Source organism: Trachurus japonicus, chromosome 12 (assembly GCF_045865225.1).
Source record: "Trachurus japonicus isolate A0001 chromosome 12, Traja_1.0".
NCBI lineage: Eukaryota > Metazoa > Chordata > Actinopteri > Carangiformes > Carangidae > Trachurus > Trachurus japonicus.
In genome coordinates this window covers 8,832,480-8,850,701 of record NC_140918.1, presented here as the reverse complement: position 1 = coordinate 8,850,701, position 18,222 = coordinate 8,832,480, and the positions used below count along the sequence as shown (strand labels likewise).

Genomic DNA, 18,222 nt, shown 5'->3' with positions numbered 1-18,222 from the left:
TACTAATGTAAACAACACCTCAACCTCCACTAGAGCCGGGCTCTGCCAAGTCACTGTGGTTCCCTGTTAGATCCCTATAGCTCCTGTGAATTCTCCTCTGACCTTAATTAGACCGTTTTGATTTTTTTCTGCCTGTCATCACTTTTCACATTGTCACTCTTTAACTTCACTGCATGACTCTGTGATGGCTGGGCAATCCCCAAAATATCAACTTTTTTTTTTACACTTTAAACTATATTTGCTCTATTTATTCATTCAAATATTTCAAATTCTTTATATTTTAAAGTTAATAATGTGTAAAAAAGATGCAACTCACCAGGGTGCAGAACCTCTCCGGTGGGTTTCCACATGTGATCCCGGGCGGGTCCACCTTGATCCGCATGTGTTCCTTCATGGACGCGGACTTTGGCTGGCACGCGTAATACTCCCACACCGAGCCCTCATCCGTGCTCACCAGGGACTTGCACAGTTCGTACTGGCCCAGCGTGGAGGCCAAGCAGTGCAGCAGCAGCAGCAGCAATACGGCCTGGAGGAGCATGGCAGGCTAGGTTGGGGAGGGGGGTGTTAGGTCCGGCGCAGGGTGAGGGGGCCACGGAGCTCAGAGGAGAGGTGGTGACGCGCATGGAGCGGTGATCATGAGGAAAGAGTGGACATCCCTATTCCACCACCACTACCACCAGCACCACCATCACCATACTGCTGTGCTGTGAACTGGGAGGGGGGGAGGAGGTGCAGGTATAGGGGTGTGGGGAGGGGGAGAGGAATTGACACAGCTCTCCTCCAGCCAGGCTTATAAATAAATTCCCCTAAATGACACGGAGAAGAACACTGACTGGATCGGCAACTTTCACTCAGTGTCTCTTCGCAGATATCGACGGCCCCCAGAGAGCCGAGAGAGGGACACTTTGTTGTTTTGACGGCCGACTTCCTGAGGAAGATGATGGGCGGTGGATGGAGAGGCGGATAATGTTACAGAGATGGATCTCGGCATACACTTTAACCATAGTGTTTGTTGCAAGGGGGGGTGGGGGTGGAGTTGACGTTAACGCGGATGCATGGCCTCAGACAGCGCCGTCCTGCAGGCAGACAGAGGAGCAGGTCGGGGAGGAGGAGGAGGAGGAGGAGGTGGTGGAGGAGGAAGGAGAGGTCGCTGCGTCTTCAGGTATATCCATTGGAGGGTTGAGACTGACCGAGCTCCTGTGATTGTCCTGGAGGAGGAAGAAGAGGAGGAGGAGGGAGAGAGAGAGAGAAATGGGGACAGAGGCGGGAGAGGAGAGGAGAGGCAGAGAGTTAGTGTGATGGCTAATGAATCCTCATCCTGTAATCTCTCTGTAAATGCATAAGAATATTCCTGTCATATTTTTCAGAGCACAGCGTGAGATGAAACATATCCCGCACGGCACTCCCCCTTTTTTGCATGAATAAAAGTTTAATGTCAGTATTTGCAATATGCATGCGCCAGGGTGGATCGTGTAGTATAATTAACTCTTGAATTATTATACAGTAGATTGCAGTGATTGAAAAAAAAAAAGTTCTCGTTTAATGTGAATTAATGGCAAAGCCGGCTGATTACAATAAAGACAAGTCGAAAACCCAACATGGAGAGTTGCACCGAGTGGATATAACCTTGTGCGTAAAAACACGTGCTTCTGCCGGGTGCCGCCTGTGCGTGCAGGAGTTGTAATTGCTCATATGGCTCTCTCTCTCTCTCTCTGTCTCTCTCTCTCTCGGTACTGGACATGGAGGCTACAGATGTTGATTTAATAAATGCACAACAGGAAACAGCCACCAGGAATATAAAAAAAACTGTTTCATCATACATTTCTATGAAAACATGTGCATCAAAAAATAAAACTTAGTTCAGGAATTTAACTGGAGACAGATGCACCACGGGCCTTCACATGCTCTCACTTCAGCCAGCCACTAAATAATAAACTTTAAGCAAAACACAAACTGCAGCGGAAGTAGGTCTGCACACATTAATCCACTTTAATTATGACTCGATTTTAAAACTGAATGCATGAATAAATGAATAAATATGGGTGACATTTTTTTTTTGTTATTGCACCGTGGACTCACTGAACATAATCCGACCGTCATCCCACACTGACAGAGAGCCAGGTCCTTGCGCAACCCACTGTAGCTATCCCACGCTGCCCTGTCTGTGGACTCTGACTTACTTCAGTTGTTAAGTGAAGTCGCCAAACAGCCAGTTTCCCGGCACTGACAGTCTTGTAGGGGTGTGTCAGTCCCCCCCTCTCCCCATACACACACACACACACACACACACACACACACACCACCCCAACTAGTGCATCCCACCCTGCAGCAGCAGCAGAAGCAGCAGCAGCGCTCACACTGTATCTGTTATTATTATAATAACATATTCACACATTAATGCACTGATGCACTGATGCGTTTGTGCAAACGAAGCCGAAAAGTGTCCTCACCACTCTGTGATTGTCCGGATGTCGTGCTGTGCGTAACTCAGAGCGGCTCCTCGGTGCAGACTTCAAAGAGCTTCAGTTCAGTAGGATGCATCGTGTTGCGAGATGTTTTTATTTTAATTTTATTTTTTATATATATCACATCAGATAAAGCACTTACTTCTAACGTGCATCCGTGAGGTGAGGCGGCTCAGCACTTTGCCCGGCGATGGAGTGGAGTCTCTATCCGTCCTCTCTCTCTCTCTCTCTCTCTCTCTCTCTGGACAGAAAGATCCTCCCGATCGTCCACTGTCCCCTGGTTCCCCGCCGCGGTCCTCACTGTATCCTACTCCCGTTATCTCCGCCTGCCCCGGCTCGCTGTGCTGTTTGTTGTTGCCTCTGTGCCGGATACTTTTTCTTTTTTTTTCTCTCTGTTTCTCTCTCTCTGTGTGTGTGTGTATCACACCGTGGATGGCTGCGCACCGGAGATCGGTGTCCTAGATCTGAGAGCGGCGGCGGCGGCGGCGGGGGGAAAGAGGACTGAAATCCAGCGTCAAGGAGTATCAAAAGTATAAAATATTGACTTTGAGGAAACGCTTGTTCCCGCCCTTCTTGCCCTCCTCTCCGCCTCCTCCTCTTCTTCTTCTTCTTCCCACTTTACAAGCTCGGGTTTACCCGGGATGCTCAAGGGCAGAAAGAAAGCGAGAGAAAAAAAAAGGCTTTATGGAAAATATCACCCTCCCTCCCTCTCTCCCTCTCCTCACTCCCTCCCCCGCTCTCTCTCTCTCTCTCTCACTCACTCTCTGTCTCACTCTCTCTCTCCCTCTGTCTCTCTCTCTCTGTTAATGCCGAGGCTAAATCCTTTTACCATCACTTTCAATCACTATCTGAGCTTTTATCTGCTCCAGTCCTGCTGCCTGAACCGGGGCGGTGCAACTTCCCTGCACTCCACTCCTCGCTCCTGCTCCAAACTGTTCCCCCACCACCAGCAGCTCCGGTCTGTCTGCAGCCTGCTCGGCTTAAAGGGACCAGCAGGACCCGGCCGACCGCGGGACACAACTCTGTAACATTACACACACACACACACACACACACACACACACACACACACACACACATGCACACACACACACACTCTAGTGTCCTGTGTCCAGATGTGTGAAACGCACCGTGTGCCTGCTTCACTGTTTCACTGCTGCACACACGCTGTTTTCATATGGAGGCACAACTCCGTCCCTGCATCGAGAAATGAAATGATCCGCCTTTAATACTATCCCGGGACTTGTAGCTGCTCGTCTGCAGCGCAATATCGTGACCTTATCCTACTTTATTGCATTATTCATCTCCTAGTGCAAAATAACCTCAGAATTCCTTGTAACATTAAATTGCACAATGCTTTGTGAATATATTAACTTTCCCCGTGGTTCCCCCCCAGCCTGCAGTATATGCCATTTTAATTCTCTGTAGTGTAATTATGCAGAATTATCAATGGATCTGAACTTGTGCTTTTAATATATATAGTGTATAGGCAATACAGTTGACATTATTACACAGGGCAGGTGCAAGGCTGTGTGGTGCTTTCATCCTGCAGCACAGTTACTCCTGTCCACTGGTGCTGGGCCCTTTAAACTCTCCATCCAGACCAGGCCACATAACTCGCATTAATCTGCTGTATACTACCACACATTTTCTCCACATTTCTGTTGCTTGTCAGAATTTTTTTGCATCAAGTTTTACCAAGAAGTTGCAAAACTATGCATACCACAGTTCAAAGTCACCGTAGTCACAGGAAAGCAGAAAAAAACCATATCTTCTGCTACACAAGGACATATTTGTCCATGTACATGTTGCATATGAAAAGTTTTTACATTTTCAAAGTTTCAGTCCTGTGTCCTTGTATCAGATGAGTATTTAAAAAAATATATACAGTATATACTGTATAGCTCAAGGCATGAATGTATTGAATCATATGTCATTTGGGTTGACTACCTCAGTGTAAGCAAGTAGATACTGAGTGACTGAGTGAGTGATAGAGTTGAGTAATTGATGACATTACACCATTGGTTGCCTCAGAGTTGGACTTTTCAGATTGGCTGTTTACGGTTTTTTGTCCAACAGTTTTTATTATCAACAGGGGGTATTGTTTACAGCAAGTGTATAGTTTTCAAACTACTGTATTTACTCAATTAGTGATCATGTTTTTTTTTGTTGTTAGTTTTTTTTTTAAACCTCAACTGCAGAACACAGCTTTATTTCAGCGTCCCATTCCTTGTCATGTATAATTGGTCATACTGGTATCCCAGTAGTAGCCTAGTTTCAGCCCACACCTGTTTTCCCTGTTAAAGTTGCTGCATTATGTATGAGTACAATCTCCACACTTCTTGTAACTGCTTCAAATTAAAAACCCTCCAGTGTTTCAGTGGACAGTTGTTCAGATGTGTTTTTTCTTTTACCTTGCTTGTGTCTCGTGTTAAGTTATTCCTCTGCCTCCTTCGGTTATAATGTTACACGTAGCTAATTAATGCAGTTTATTGGGTGAATTGGGAGTGCAGTTCTCGCCCACATGTGGTCCAGTCATATACTAGATTTATGAATAGTCTTATTTAACAGAAGGACTTATTTTTACAAACAGGAAGTTCAGGGGGGAGTCTGAAAATGTAAGATGCAGGGTGGTCTAATTAAAAATACTATTGGATTGAAGCTTAGTGGGAGCTTGACCTTTGACCTATGCTGCTTCGATTTTGACATTTATTATGCCTCTGTGCTATCGGCATGATTTTTTCCAGGTTGACCGTCCGGTCCATTCTCATGAATGTGATTCCTCGGGAGCTCCTCGAGGCAATTGCTTCTAATTTTGCACAAATATTCATTCAGACTAAAGGACGACCTGATTGGTTTTTTTTGGTGGTCTAAAGGTCAAGGTCACTGTGACTGGACGGGAGATGTTCTCATACCATTTTCTTTACCAATGTACCTTGAATTTGTACAAATCTGATACCAGTGCGGTAAAAAACTAATAGTAACACTTTACTTGACGCCTATCTCTATAACACATTATAACCATACTTATAATGAGGTATAATACAGTTATAACACTGTATAACTATAGTTATAAACACTCATAAATGATCATAATGCTTTATAACAATAATCATAACACACTATAAAGCATTTTATCATGACTTATAAGGTCTGGTATTATAATACATTATAATTGTTAGTACCTTGCTGACAATGCCCACATTTATAATGCATTATTAATATAGTTATAATGTGTTATAATTGGCTTATAAACGTGTATAACTATCATTATAAACACTCATAAATCACATAAGACTTTATAACAATAAGAATAACACATTATAGAGCATTATAACTCTATTATAATACCTGACCTTATAAGTCATGATAAAATGCTTTGTAGTGTGTTGTGCTTATTGTTTTAAAGCATTATGATAATTTATGAGTGTTTATAATTATAGTTATACAGTGCTATAACTGCATTATAACTCATTATGAGTATGGTTATAATGTGTTATAGAGATAGGCATCAAGTAAAGTGTTACCAAAATAATTTGAAACTGTTGTCCACACGAATGTCTTATAGGATAGAAAATATGTAAAAATTGTATTTGTATGAAAAGTTTAACAGTGATATCATGCTATTCTGTAAAAACACGTCCAGGCCATATTTCACATGTGGTCAGACGATGACTTGGTGACACTGCCCACTGGTGACTGTAGATATCCTCTGTGCTTCCAGGTGGAGGAACTGCATGAAGCATCCTCATTATAAAAACCCGTAGCTTCCTTGTATCAACTCACTGTGATTATAAATTCCATTTCTCTTTTCACCAAAGAAAATACGCCCCGCTCTCTCCTGGCGGACAGGGGAGTCGCTGGAAATGGAGACTGCTTACCTTTTGTTACTTTAATAACTTATGAACCCAGACGTTCAGCAGGTCTTTACCAGCAGCCAAATTATCCGCAGAGGTGTCCTCCACTCCATGTCAAGCAGACCAGGGGATTAAACGAATAAAGCAGTTTCGCTTTAAGAAAGAAAGTCAGTGATTTGCCGACGCAGTTCAGCGAGCACAGAACAGAACGTCTCCAGCGGCTGAGGGCTGAGCTGCCTAACATTTGCCGGCTTCTTTTCTCTGATAACTTAAGATCCAGACGTCCAATGACTAAAATCCCTCATCTGGTTAGGATATATAGTTGAAAACGACCAAGGTGGAAAATGCGTGCGAGACTTAAAACTAGATAAAAGTCAGATTAGAGCTTCTGACAGGCAACCGCAACAAGGGAATATGATGTCACTGAAAGGCGATGGTATTACCATATTGAAATCATGTATTTTTCTAGCATAGGGAATTTCTGTGGGAACATTTGTGGCAATGCACACATCAAAAAGCACAACACATTTAGTCATTTTTGACATTTTAATGTGGAAAACCTACCTATTATAACTTAAAGTGTTGACTGATGGGAGGGGGCGTGAAAGTTTTCAGTTGCAGCGTGAAGCTACGACATCAAAATGTAAGAAAAAGTGAAAGGGTCTGAATACTTTCCGAATGTTATATGTGGCTTTCACAAGGGGAAAGATTAATTAACACTGCCGGGGACCCCAAAGGCCGCCTATCTACCTAATTTTGGAAACCACTGAAGTAACTAACACCATTGTAGTGCCAACACAGGAACAGATGTGTATAATGAGTTCATAGTGAGTCAGGACAGTGCAATTCACACTTCAGAGGTGAACGGCAACCATTTGGGCTTACATAATTCACACCTCAGGTCCGGTTTTAGGCCACCAGAAGACGAAAGAGGCCAAAAGACAAGGAGGCCGGAGGGAGAGAGAGAGAGAGGGAGAGATGTACGATTCAGAGGAAATTATGAAGCTCTATATGAAACACTGGCAGCACACCCAGGAGGGGATCGATAGTTTGTCCTTGCAGGGCCTTTCCCACTCTTTTCGCATCTTTGAGACGAGTCTTAACCCTTTTTTTTTTTTTTTTTTTTTATCTCTGAGGTGTTTCAGAAGGAGATGACCCTCTTCCTCAACACCAGTGTGAGCAAGGCCAGACTGAGAGACAAACTCCTCCCTGAGGGATCAATAGAGCATCAGAGATATGGCGTACGCTGCTGCTGTAACGGGCTCTTGATGTAGAATAACACGGGGGCCCCCTTTAATCGACGACGCGCTATAAAACAGAGGGGAAAAGAAGGAGCCCGCTGAATTTGTCAAACGGCCTCTGAGTCAGAGATGAAACAAACTACACGGCATTTTGTCAGAGGTTGAGAGAAAAAAAAACTCTGTGTGAGTGTTTTAAAGCAGATTTAAATCATCAGTGATTCAGCGACGGTCAGAGAGTGTCTGCCGGGCCTGAAATGTGACTTTGCATGATTAAGCTCCAAACATTTATTTCACAAATGGATCAGGATTACACGTGTAGGCAGGGAAGCTGATTGCGTTTAGTGCAGCCGCTGTGATTTACCGTTCTCTCCTCTGTGGCGAAGTCATCATCATCATCATCATCATCACATTTAGCCAACTACACATCTGTATATGATTTTTTTTTTTTTACACTTTACTAAATTCAAAACAATGTGCATCAATAACCTGATAGAAATGTCAACCCTCAACATGATGAATGAGTGATATTGTATTTTGGAATTCAATTATGTCTACCTAAATAAGAGCATCAATAACAATACAACAGCCTGTCTTAATAGACTCTCACTCACTGCAGCATGCATAAGGCACCACAGGACGTTTCTGCATTCATTTCCTGCAACAATATTAGCGATCTGACCGTGTTGTGTTCAAAGAGCCAGAATAAAAATTAGAAATCGCACACTTCTGTCTGATTCTGACTTGGATTTCTCTGATTTATTGTAGCGGTTGTGAATAGAAACCAGCAGCGCCGAGTGGTGCTCTCACCAAATCTGTAAAAAGCTGTGTACAGTAGAACGATGAGTGTCAGTATAAGTGGCAAAAAATTTAGATGACAAGAAGACTCGCCGCTATTCTATTCTTCCTCTGTAATCTCCCCTTTCTCGCTTCCGCTTTCTCTGTGTTTGTATTTTAGCTGAAGATAGAACTGTCAGAGTAGCCTCGCTGGCAGACCTTGATAAAAAATATACCCTTCATCGTGGCAGCCTGCAGAGTTTGGACAAGGTTCAGGACAGGACTCATCGCTCTCTCTCTCTCTCTCTTCTCTCTCTCTCTCCCTTCCTTTCCCTCTGTTTGCCAAAGGGATGACGCAAATGTTAACTTGTGCGGGAGTCACGCTCCCGCATAAATCAGTTTGGAACTTTGGGAAGGCCCCAAAACAAGTTGTGCATGATCTGATATAATTTATCTATCCACGGTGAAGGGCTTCGACCAGATGGCCAGGCATAATGAACACACACACACACACACACACACACACATGCACCAGTATACAGTATAGCCTACATTTTTCTGTTTGTCTTTTTTAAAACACCAAACTCCTGAGGATATTGTCTGGAGCTTGTGGCTCAAAGGACCAAACACAGACGGGGGAACTCCATCCATTGATTTTACCGACCAACAACATCTGTTTACACATCTTGGGGATCACTGCTGTGTGTGTAGCCTATATGTGCAAAAAAAGCAGTTGTAGAAAAAGCTTTTGTGGCTCAGTTTGGAGCTGCATGAAACGTCTTCCGGGGATGTCACTGACACTGTTGGTCAGCGCTGGGGAATACCAGTTTAAAGATGGATTTGAGTTGGATTTATACTAAAGCGGGCGACACTGTACCTGCTGGTGGAGGCTGGAGGGGTCCAAGGTTACAGCGTGTGAGCCGACGTGCATCTCCTTAATAATTCATCTGCATGTCAGCGCTGCAGCATCAGTGGAAGATGCCACACGGGGACAGGACAGCACAGCGCTAAGTTAACTGACTGGCTGCTTGTGTTTTCCACCCCAGACTTGTTGTTTTCTGAAGCCATGTGGAGTTTGTGGAGAGTGAACACAACATGAAGGAAGTTAAAGACTCAGACTCAGTGTTACTGTGTAGTCTTCTCTTTACACAGTTACACTATATCCACACACACTCGAATCTCACATCAAAGCCGGATTCAGACAAGGAAATAAAATACATAAATAATATAAAAATAATAAATAAATAAAAAAAATAAAAAATAAAAAAAGAGATGTTATTTAACAGTCCATTGTGATTTTTAGACAAAGTTGTAAGAAATTCAGGGCTAAATTGGTGAAATAGGAAATTCACTTTCTAGTTTGTTTTTCACACATATTCCCCAAAACAAACTAGAGATTCAGTTTGATAAATATAATTTTTTTTTTTAGTTCATCTGATGAAAAAATATTGAAATCTAAATGCGTGTCTTCATTTTTTTTTTTATGTATCATGTAGGAAACTTTTAATTTGGTAAATTTCCAACATTTCAGTTGCTCTTTTTTTTCCTTTTACACTTTTATCTCACAGGTCTCAGACTACAGAGCACCTGTCAATATGAACATATGATGTACTTTATACAACCAGATGGGTCCTCCAGACAATGAATAGACACACACACCCATGCACGCACACATCCACACACACACAAACACACCAATCATTGTCTCCTAGCAACCCCTAGTTAGTGGTCCTACCTTGGGAGCGATGCTCTTTTCACTTACATCAGGTGTTTGCCCACCAGGGAACCAGAAATAACCTTGGTATGACCCTGAAACACAGACACATTTCGCCTCATTCCCACAAAGCACATCTAACCCCGGTACCTGGTCACCCGCCAAAATAATATTAACACCACAAACCACTTTTTCTTCCTTTTTATATTTCCCCCAATAACCACCTCTGTTGTAGTTTTGTTGTTGTTGTTGTCTCCTCTGACCACGTGAATGAACAGAGGTTTATTTGACCTCTGAGCTGGTTTAGTGTGAGGCTGGATGTTGTGTTTATCCCTTCTGTTGTCCTCCTGGGTCAAGGAAGGAAGGAAAGAAGGAAGGACAAAGGGAAGGAAGGAAGGAAGGAAGGAAGGAAGGACAAAGGGAAAGACTGGAGGAGAGAAGGAAGGGGAAAAGGAAGGAGATAGGGAACAGATTGGGTCAATTGGGTCAAAAAGCAAGGAAGGAAGGAAGGAAGGAAGGGAAAAGGATTGTGGAAAAAAGGAAGGGAAGAAGGAAAGGAAGGAGATAGGGAACAGATTGGGTCAATTGGGTCAAAAAGCAAGGAAGAAGTAAGGACGAAGGGAAGGAAGGGAGGGAAAAGGATTGTGGAAAGAAGGAAGGAAAGAAAGATGGAGGGAGGGAACCGATTCATTCAAGGAAGGAAGAATAAGGAAGGAAGGGAAGGGGAAAGGATTGTGGAAAGAGGGAAGGGAAAGATGGAGGGAGGAACAGATTCGTTCAAGGAAGGAATAAAAAAGAAGGAAGAAGGGAAAGAAGGAAAGGAAAAGGGAAGGAAAGAAAGATGGAGGGATAGGGAACAGATCAGGCCAATTGGATCAACAGAGGAAGGAAGAAGAAGTAAGGACGAAGGGAAGAGGGAAGGGGAAAAGGATTGTGGAAAGAAGGAAGGGAGAAAGGAAGGATGGAGGAAGGGAACAGGAGGACAACAGGAGGAGTTAAGGATCCAAAAGAAGTTAATGAGCAGAAACAACAACACCTGAGGGCTCGTCGTCCTGCTGCATCACTCACTGGAAGTCGGCGACTTAACGGCATCTGTGGCGGCTCCAGTGGGTGTCCTGTCCCACACTGGGCCCAGCTGCAGAAACACTCATCTGCTGCTGTGGTGTGTGTGTGTGTGTGTGTGTGTGTGTGTGTGTGTGTGTGTGTATGTGTGTGTGTATGAGAGACAGAGAGACAGAGAGAGGGGTCGATCATACAATAGAGGCATTGTTTGCATTCAGTTTGTGTGTATATGCAGCAGCGTGTCAGGAAGGTGGAAGGTGGAAAGAGACCATGTGAGTTGTACTACATCTGTGTACAGTGGCCTCTTTTCTGCCTGCCTGAACCTCCTCAGTGTCCCCGTGTGATCCAGTGATCGATGCGAACCTCTGGAGGTGCCTTTCACACGCACGTGCACACACACACACACACACGCATACACACACACACACACACACACACACACACACTCCTCCTCTCCGCTCTTCAACACCACTGCAAAAAGTGTCTGTCGCCACTGAAGGTTACGGTAACAAAGCCAACCTTTCACTTCACTCACCCTCTTCTTACTCAATGGGTCGATCAATTCGTCATTCACTTTCTCATCTTCACCTCCTCACTCACTCATTTGTTCACTCATCTATCACTTCACCACCACCACGTGTGCACGGGGCTGCTGCTGCTGCTGCTGCGCTCACCAGATCGCCATGCCGCCGACATGACTGATGCAGTCACTCAGACGCTCACACCGCTCACCTACTCATTCATGCGTTGAGTGAGTGAATGAGTGAGTGAGTGTTCATTGGTCACTGTTCGGTGCGTCTGCTGCTCGCTCTCATCACAGTCAGTTATCTGGAGGCATCAAGCTCTGGTTTACACACTGTAGCTATGTAAATGGCTGCTGCTGTTGATATTTAACATTACAGCGTGTGTTCGGTGTCAGAACCAGTCATGTGCTCATCAGCCACTTGACACTTTCTCACTCATTCGTCCACTCGTTTACAGTTCCTCGCTGCCAGACTCCGTCTCTCTCTCTCATTTGTTGATTCTTGATAAGTTGCTTTTACAGTAGTCATAGGCTACACTTACTCATTTATTAGTGACTGCCTTATATGGTCGCCCACTCACTTCCTGTGCGCCTACAGTAGCTTCCATGCTACATGCTGTTAAAAGCCTAATTATCTTTTATTGTTAGCAGTTAATCTCTTCCGATGAGCCACATGACGATGAGACCAGAGGCTGGGAAGGACAGGTGACAAATTCAAAGTAAACAGTGTGACAAGGTGACAGGGGACATATGGGCTAGTTTCCTGTTTTCAAACATTCAGTGATGTATTTATATCATCCAATTGCTCACCCTATTTAATTGTCATTAAAAACACATGAGCAGTAGATTGGAATTAATACCACTAATCAGAAATTGTCTTAAAACAAATCACCTTGCACCTTGTAGCCTACTTTGTACGCGCCATAGTAACTCAGAAGTGAAATTTGTGTGAGTTGTCAGTCGGCTACGTCACTAAAAATACCCCGAAAGTGGGAATCAGAATTTTAAAAAACGGAGGAACGTCAATAAAACCCAGTTTTAGATCTCAGATGGCTGCATCAACATTGAATAATGCTTATTTCTTTTATTAATAAATAACAAATTGTACATTTAAACATTTTTAAATTAACTTGAGTCGTAACAGGGTAGGCGTAATAAGCTATGCTTCAGCCTAGGCTATGCCTTTTCGGTCTAAATTTTCTTTTTCTGTTTACTTATTGTTTACTAGTCTCTGATCGATGTTATTTTTTTTATTTACTTTTTTTCTCTCTTGTTTGTTACTTCTCTTTTAATGACATGCAGTGTGCGAAATACCCATCAATATTCGGGGGGGTCCCTAACTCGCGATTGTTGCGCAATACCGTTATTTTTTTTTTCTTTTTATAAAGTAGGACTATAACATTACAATAAGCCAAGAAAATTAGCCTATAGCCTAAAAAGGAGAGGCAAAGTTGTGCACTACAATGCAGAAAGTAATTGACAATAAATAGACGATAATTCAATAAATAAAAGACAATAATTGGCACAACACTGGCGCACTTGAACAATGAATAAATGCCAGGTATAGGAGACTGGCGCGATCAGGGCAATGCAGAAACGAATAGACAATAAATAAAATACAATAATTAAAATGAATGAAAGACACCAAACTCGTGCACTCGAATAACAACCAACTGTATAAATCTGGAGATCTGAGACTGACGTGCAATTATGTGCACGAGATCCTCAGCCTGCAACTATGACCGATCATGTAGCCTTATCTAACCATCCATCTAGCAAATACGTTTAAACACAGCATTGAACACATCCACAAATCACATTCGTATAACGGGCCATCATGAAAATTGAAAAAGCACAGACAAATAGCTCACAACAGGCGCCTGGCCAAACAACACCACTGGGGGTTCAGGCCATCGTATGCTGAAGCAGGCTAGCCTCTTACCTCAAGTTATTTTCCTGCCTTAATGTCAAACCAAGGGTTGCGGTATTTCCATTACCCCACCTGCTTAGGTGTAAAAAAAAAAGAAAAGAAAAAGAAAAGCGGCCAATCACCAGTGCTCGCAGCAGGGGCAGTGGCATCGGCTACGTCTTCAGAGCATTCGGCCTCAACTTCACTTTCTTCGGCAGAGGGTGGAGAGGAACGGGATCCTCTGTTCTGATAGCGAGTGGGCTCGACTCCTGCGCTGGGCTGGCGCACATGGCTAATTTGCATAATGCGCAGGTGACACGGTTCAGCTTAATGTTAAACGAATAAATGTTTTGAATTATGAATACTGGACATGGTGATCTTAAACACATTTAATTGACCACAATAAAATTATTATATTATATTATATTATTTATTTTTTGACAAGATTGAGACCCCCCTCAGATTTTGCTTTTGAGTCTTTCAGGGGGTCTCAAGGGGTTAATCAGGGGGGTCCGACCCCCCCAAACCCCCCCGTATTTCGCACTATGATGACATGTATTGACCGAAATAAACAAAACGAAACAAAACGAATAACAGCTGTGTATCAGCCACTTAGTCTTGTTTTAGTGTCATTAAATCTGTCAAACTGTCTGTGTTGTGCAGTTTCCACCTGCAGACATGTTGCTAAGTTGCTTTATTATCGGCTGGTGTTAGCTTACGATGCTAACTGCAGCAATAACTGACAAACTTGTTGCTTTTCCGACTTGTTACCGGCAGCTCGTAACTGGAACGTGGTGTGATGCTAATACAGGACATCTGTAATAATCAGTGTCTGTGATCAGTGGCTCAGCCGGTTTCTCAGTATCAGACAGTGGCTCAAAAAAACATCATAATGACCACGACAGACGTCCTCTAGTCTAACCTGAACAAAGAACTTATATGAACCCAGACCATCATCCTTTCTAAATCTAACCAGGCTATTTTTGCACCTAAACCTGTCACCTGTAAAACCTGTAAAATAGTTTTATGTATTTTTATCCTCTGACCTTTAACTGTTCTATATACTGTATCTCCACCTTATCCAGGCAACCTGTGTGCTCATTTAGGTCAGAGGACGTTTCATGCTGATTGCAAAGAGGATGTTTCATATACTTATTGTTTTAGTTCAGTGTTTTGCAGTGAAGTGTATAAAGAAAGAAAAAAATCTAAATATTTAACCATATTTTGTGCTCTGTCAGGAAATTATGCAAAACATGTTACAATGCAAATCAGTCAAGCGACTTAAAAGTGTCACTGTATTTTTATTTATTCAAAAGTTTATTTTAGTGTTGTGAGGTGTTTCTGAAGCTGCTTCATCATCATCCGCAGGCTCTGACCAGCTCCTCCGTTTCCTCTGTGCATTGTGGGAAAACTGGAACACAGACTTTCTAATGTACAGTCACAGAATTAGTTTTTCTTCTCCCTTTCTTCTCTTTACTCCTCTGTCTATTGTTTTTTCCTCTTTTTTCCTCCATTAACTGAATAAGCTGCTGCCCCATTATTCACAGACACATAAAGTTCTTTTGAGTGAATCCAATGGGAAAGGTCAGTAAAGGCTTTTTTTTTTTTTTTCATATCCAAGGGAGTTGTTTTAGTGTTTTTCCACCATATAAAGTGAAAAGTGTTGCACAGCAGAGGCCGAGGTGTCGTGACTTTTGGGGCTTTGGTTCAAAACGATAGATCCCATGATGAAACCACATGTTTTTTAAACTTGATAAACTCCTCCAGAGCCTGAAAAGATTTTTCCTGTCACTGTTTTCATGTAATGAATTGCGCTTTCTCTATTAAATATTGTCAAGCCGTGTGTCTGGAGGTGGCGCCGCGGGAATGAGAGATGTTGCAGACTGATATGTTTATTTGTTATTGAATCAACAGAGGGCTGAGGACTTGATTTAACACGTTCGGCTTTTATTGACTCTTTTCCTTTTTTTATGTTGGCGTTCATTGATTTCTTTTTAACAGGCGTTAATCAGCGTGAAACAAAGTGGGGTTTTTTTTCCTGCAACAGTGTTCTCCGTCCGGCGCGGCTGTAGCCTATAACTGCATTGGAAATATTAAATCTTTAAAGTTCATGTAACCAAAGATGAACACATTATTTGCCATGTGCTAGCGTAGCCACTTATACGCCATTTCAGATTTATAACTCGGGCTTAGCAGCAAATTAAAGTCAGCTCCAGAGGAGGATAAAAGATTTACTGTCTATTCACCAGAATGGTCTGCTAACAGTCGCTCAGCCTACTCACACCATTATATCCTTCATTAAATGAGCTGTAGAGGAGAGAATGAGATTTATCCCGGTGCTCTCAGGGCAAATAGGGCACCGTCTCCTCTTCAGACTGACGCTCTGTGTTGACATTGAGGGGGGCGGGGAGGGGGGATAAATCCAGCAGGATCGATACCCAGCTTTTTCGTCTCATTGATTTGCTCGTTCGACCTCACCCTCGTCGTCCCACCCAGAGGTTCTTCCGCCGCGCTGACCCCTCTCCGTCACTCCGTGGACGCCGCCCATTCATCTATCTACATACGGCGCCTATCCGTTTCACTGATGGCCGATAGTGACACTGTTGAGCGAGAGCAGCTCTTTTAGAGGTCCCATGATGTCATCGTGGCTTTAAAAAGATGAAGACGAAAGGTTCGACAGTGGCTCGTGAAGATTTACCTCAGACTTACGTTAGGAAATCAAGACAGAAAAAAAAACCAAACAGGACCTCAGAGTTCACCCAGAATACATTGTTCCTCCTGAATATTTTGGGATAGCAGGACTCATCAGATCTGAAACATTGTTAATCTCTGCAGTGGGTAAGAAAGGTGAGGCCTGTCATGGTAACAGACTGTGTGAGCCAGTGGCAGCTGGTGTAGTTTTCTCCAGAGGGGGCTATACCAAACTTCAAAATAAAACTTGGCGTGTTCCCCGAGTTTCACAATACAGCACCAGTACAATTAACAACATTGTAAAAGACCAACACCACACATTTAGGCTCATCTTCCATCCCACCTCTGTACTAGTGGTGCACCCGAACCTGAATACGTATTCAGAAGCACATGAATAATGCTTTGATCCCGAATAGTTTTGCTGTCTGAAGTTTCTCCTCATTATTCGGGAGCTTTTTTCTAAAGAAAAAGAAACGTTTGGATCAGCAACAGCACGTAGGCTAACCAGGTGATTCTGGTTCACACTCCAACACAGTAGGTGGCGGTAATGCACCTTGACGTTGATGCGCCTGCCATAGAAGCACAACACGACTAGAGAGCCAGACACGAGTAGCCAGCACCGCCGGCTGCCGCGACGGGAGTCACCCTGTTTCATTTGTGTCTAGTTCACGTTAGGATTGCAAAGAAACAGCAACTCCCTGCATGCATTGCATTACAGTAGACAGGAAGTGCTCAACGATACTTCCAGGGTCACTGTTCAACAACTTAGCATTTTTCTCATAGACAACAATGGGAAAAGAAGCGGCAATAAAACGGTGGATAATTATTTTTGAGTGTCACAACCAGTATTGACTTGTTGGCCGCAGCTTTACTGAGAACTTCAGGTGAAGAGATAATATCACAGGCATGAGCAATCGAACATTGAACACGTCAGCCCAGGTTTCTCAATTGATACCAAAGTATAATATATCACGGTAGCCTACATGTACAGTAATGGGGCGTTTCATTTACATTGGAAGTCGGAACTTGGAGCTTGGAACAACGTCGCCTTCGAGTTGAGCGCTTTCCAGCTGAAAAACCACCATGGAAGTGAAATGAAAATACAATGTTTACTTACTTGTAGACGTTGGATGTTAGAAATTCCAACTTCTGAAAACACCTGGAACGCACCACCAATCGGCTGCATTCAGCTTTGCTCCTACATATCTCTTGTATTGAAAAGTAGCATTTGCACATGTACAACTTATAACGAGACGCCCCAGACCGGAAACACGTGACCAATCGGTAACTTTAGACAACGTAGAACATGTTTAATCACTTTTATCCTGCTCATCTAAAATATATACCCTCTTAAAAGTATTTTTAGTTTATATTTATAAAGTCTTATTCAAGGTTCGGTCAGGCCAAAGGCTAAAATAACAGGAGGACACGTTGTTATCATGTTAACTTTGACAGCCTTATAGTTTGGACACAAAGGACAGTTTGGTCGGGGTCAGAGCACGATCATGATTTGGGTTAAAATGACCTCTAAGTAATTACCATTGAGACCAGGGAGTGATTATTGTCATGGTTGAAATGACCAGATGTTGACTGGGCCAGATGGGGAAAAAGAAGAGCGTCCATTGTTGTGTTGACTCATTCACCCACCCATGACCTCCTCTACCTGAGGACTCTGCTGCGCTTTGAGCCATTTAATGTCTTTGTCATTTCAGCTCAAAAAGATATGTCGTTTTGAGGGACTTTGCTGAAACGACTTTGATTCATAATTGAGACTGTGTCACACGTGAGTGTCATTGTTGTTTTGTTATTATATATATATATGTGTGTGTGTGTGTATATGATTGACAGCCAGTGGGCACTGAGCAGGATGGCAGCCACTGAAACCTTTCACTGCAGCAGTGTTTTGTTTCCATCACTCGATCAGCGGTGGTCTTTTGTTTATTTCTGTCCTTCCTCGGGGGTAAATAAGACCCCGCTCTGCCAGAG

General features: G+C 43.2%; 1 protein-coding gene across 4 annotated transcripts in view; it reads right to left on the bottom strand.

Annotated features, from left to right (window-relative positions):
* Window positions 1-2,576, bottom strand: part of ntng2b (netrin g2b) — a 75,649-nt gene extending 73,073 nt beyond the window's left edge. For 2 of the 4 annotated variants that reach the window (XM_085793006.1, XM_085793005.1), the window contains exon 1: window positions 317-736. In XM_085793006.1, coding sequence (XP_085649132.1) covers window positions 317-538 — 222 coding nt within the window. In that variant the 5' untranslated portion in view covers window positions 539-736. Of the gene's footprint in view, window positions 1-316; window positions 1,209-2,450 lie in introns of those variants that run through there. The other 2 variants (XM_085793007.1, XM_085793004.1) reach the window with 2 other exon arrangements.
* Window positions 2,577-18,222: the final 15,646 nt, after the last annotated feature.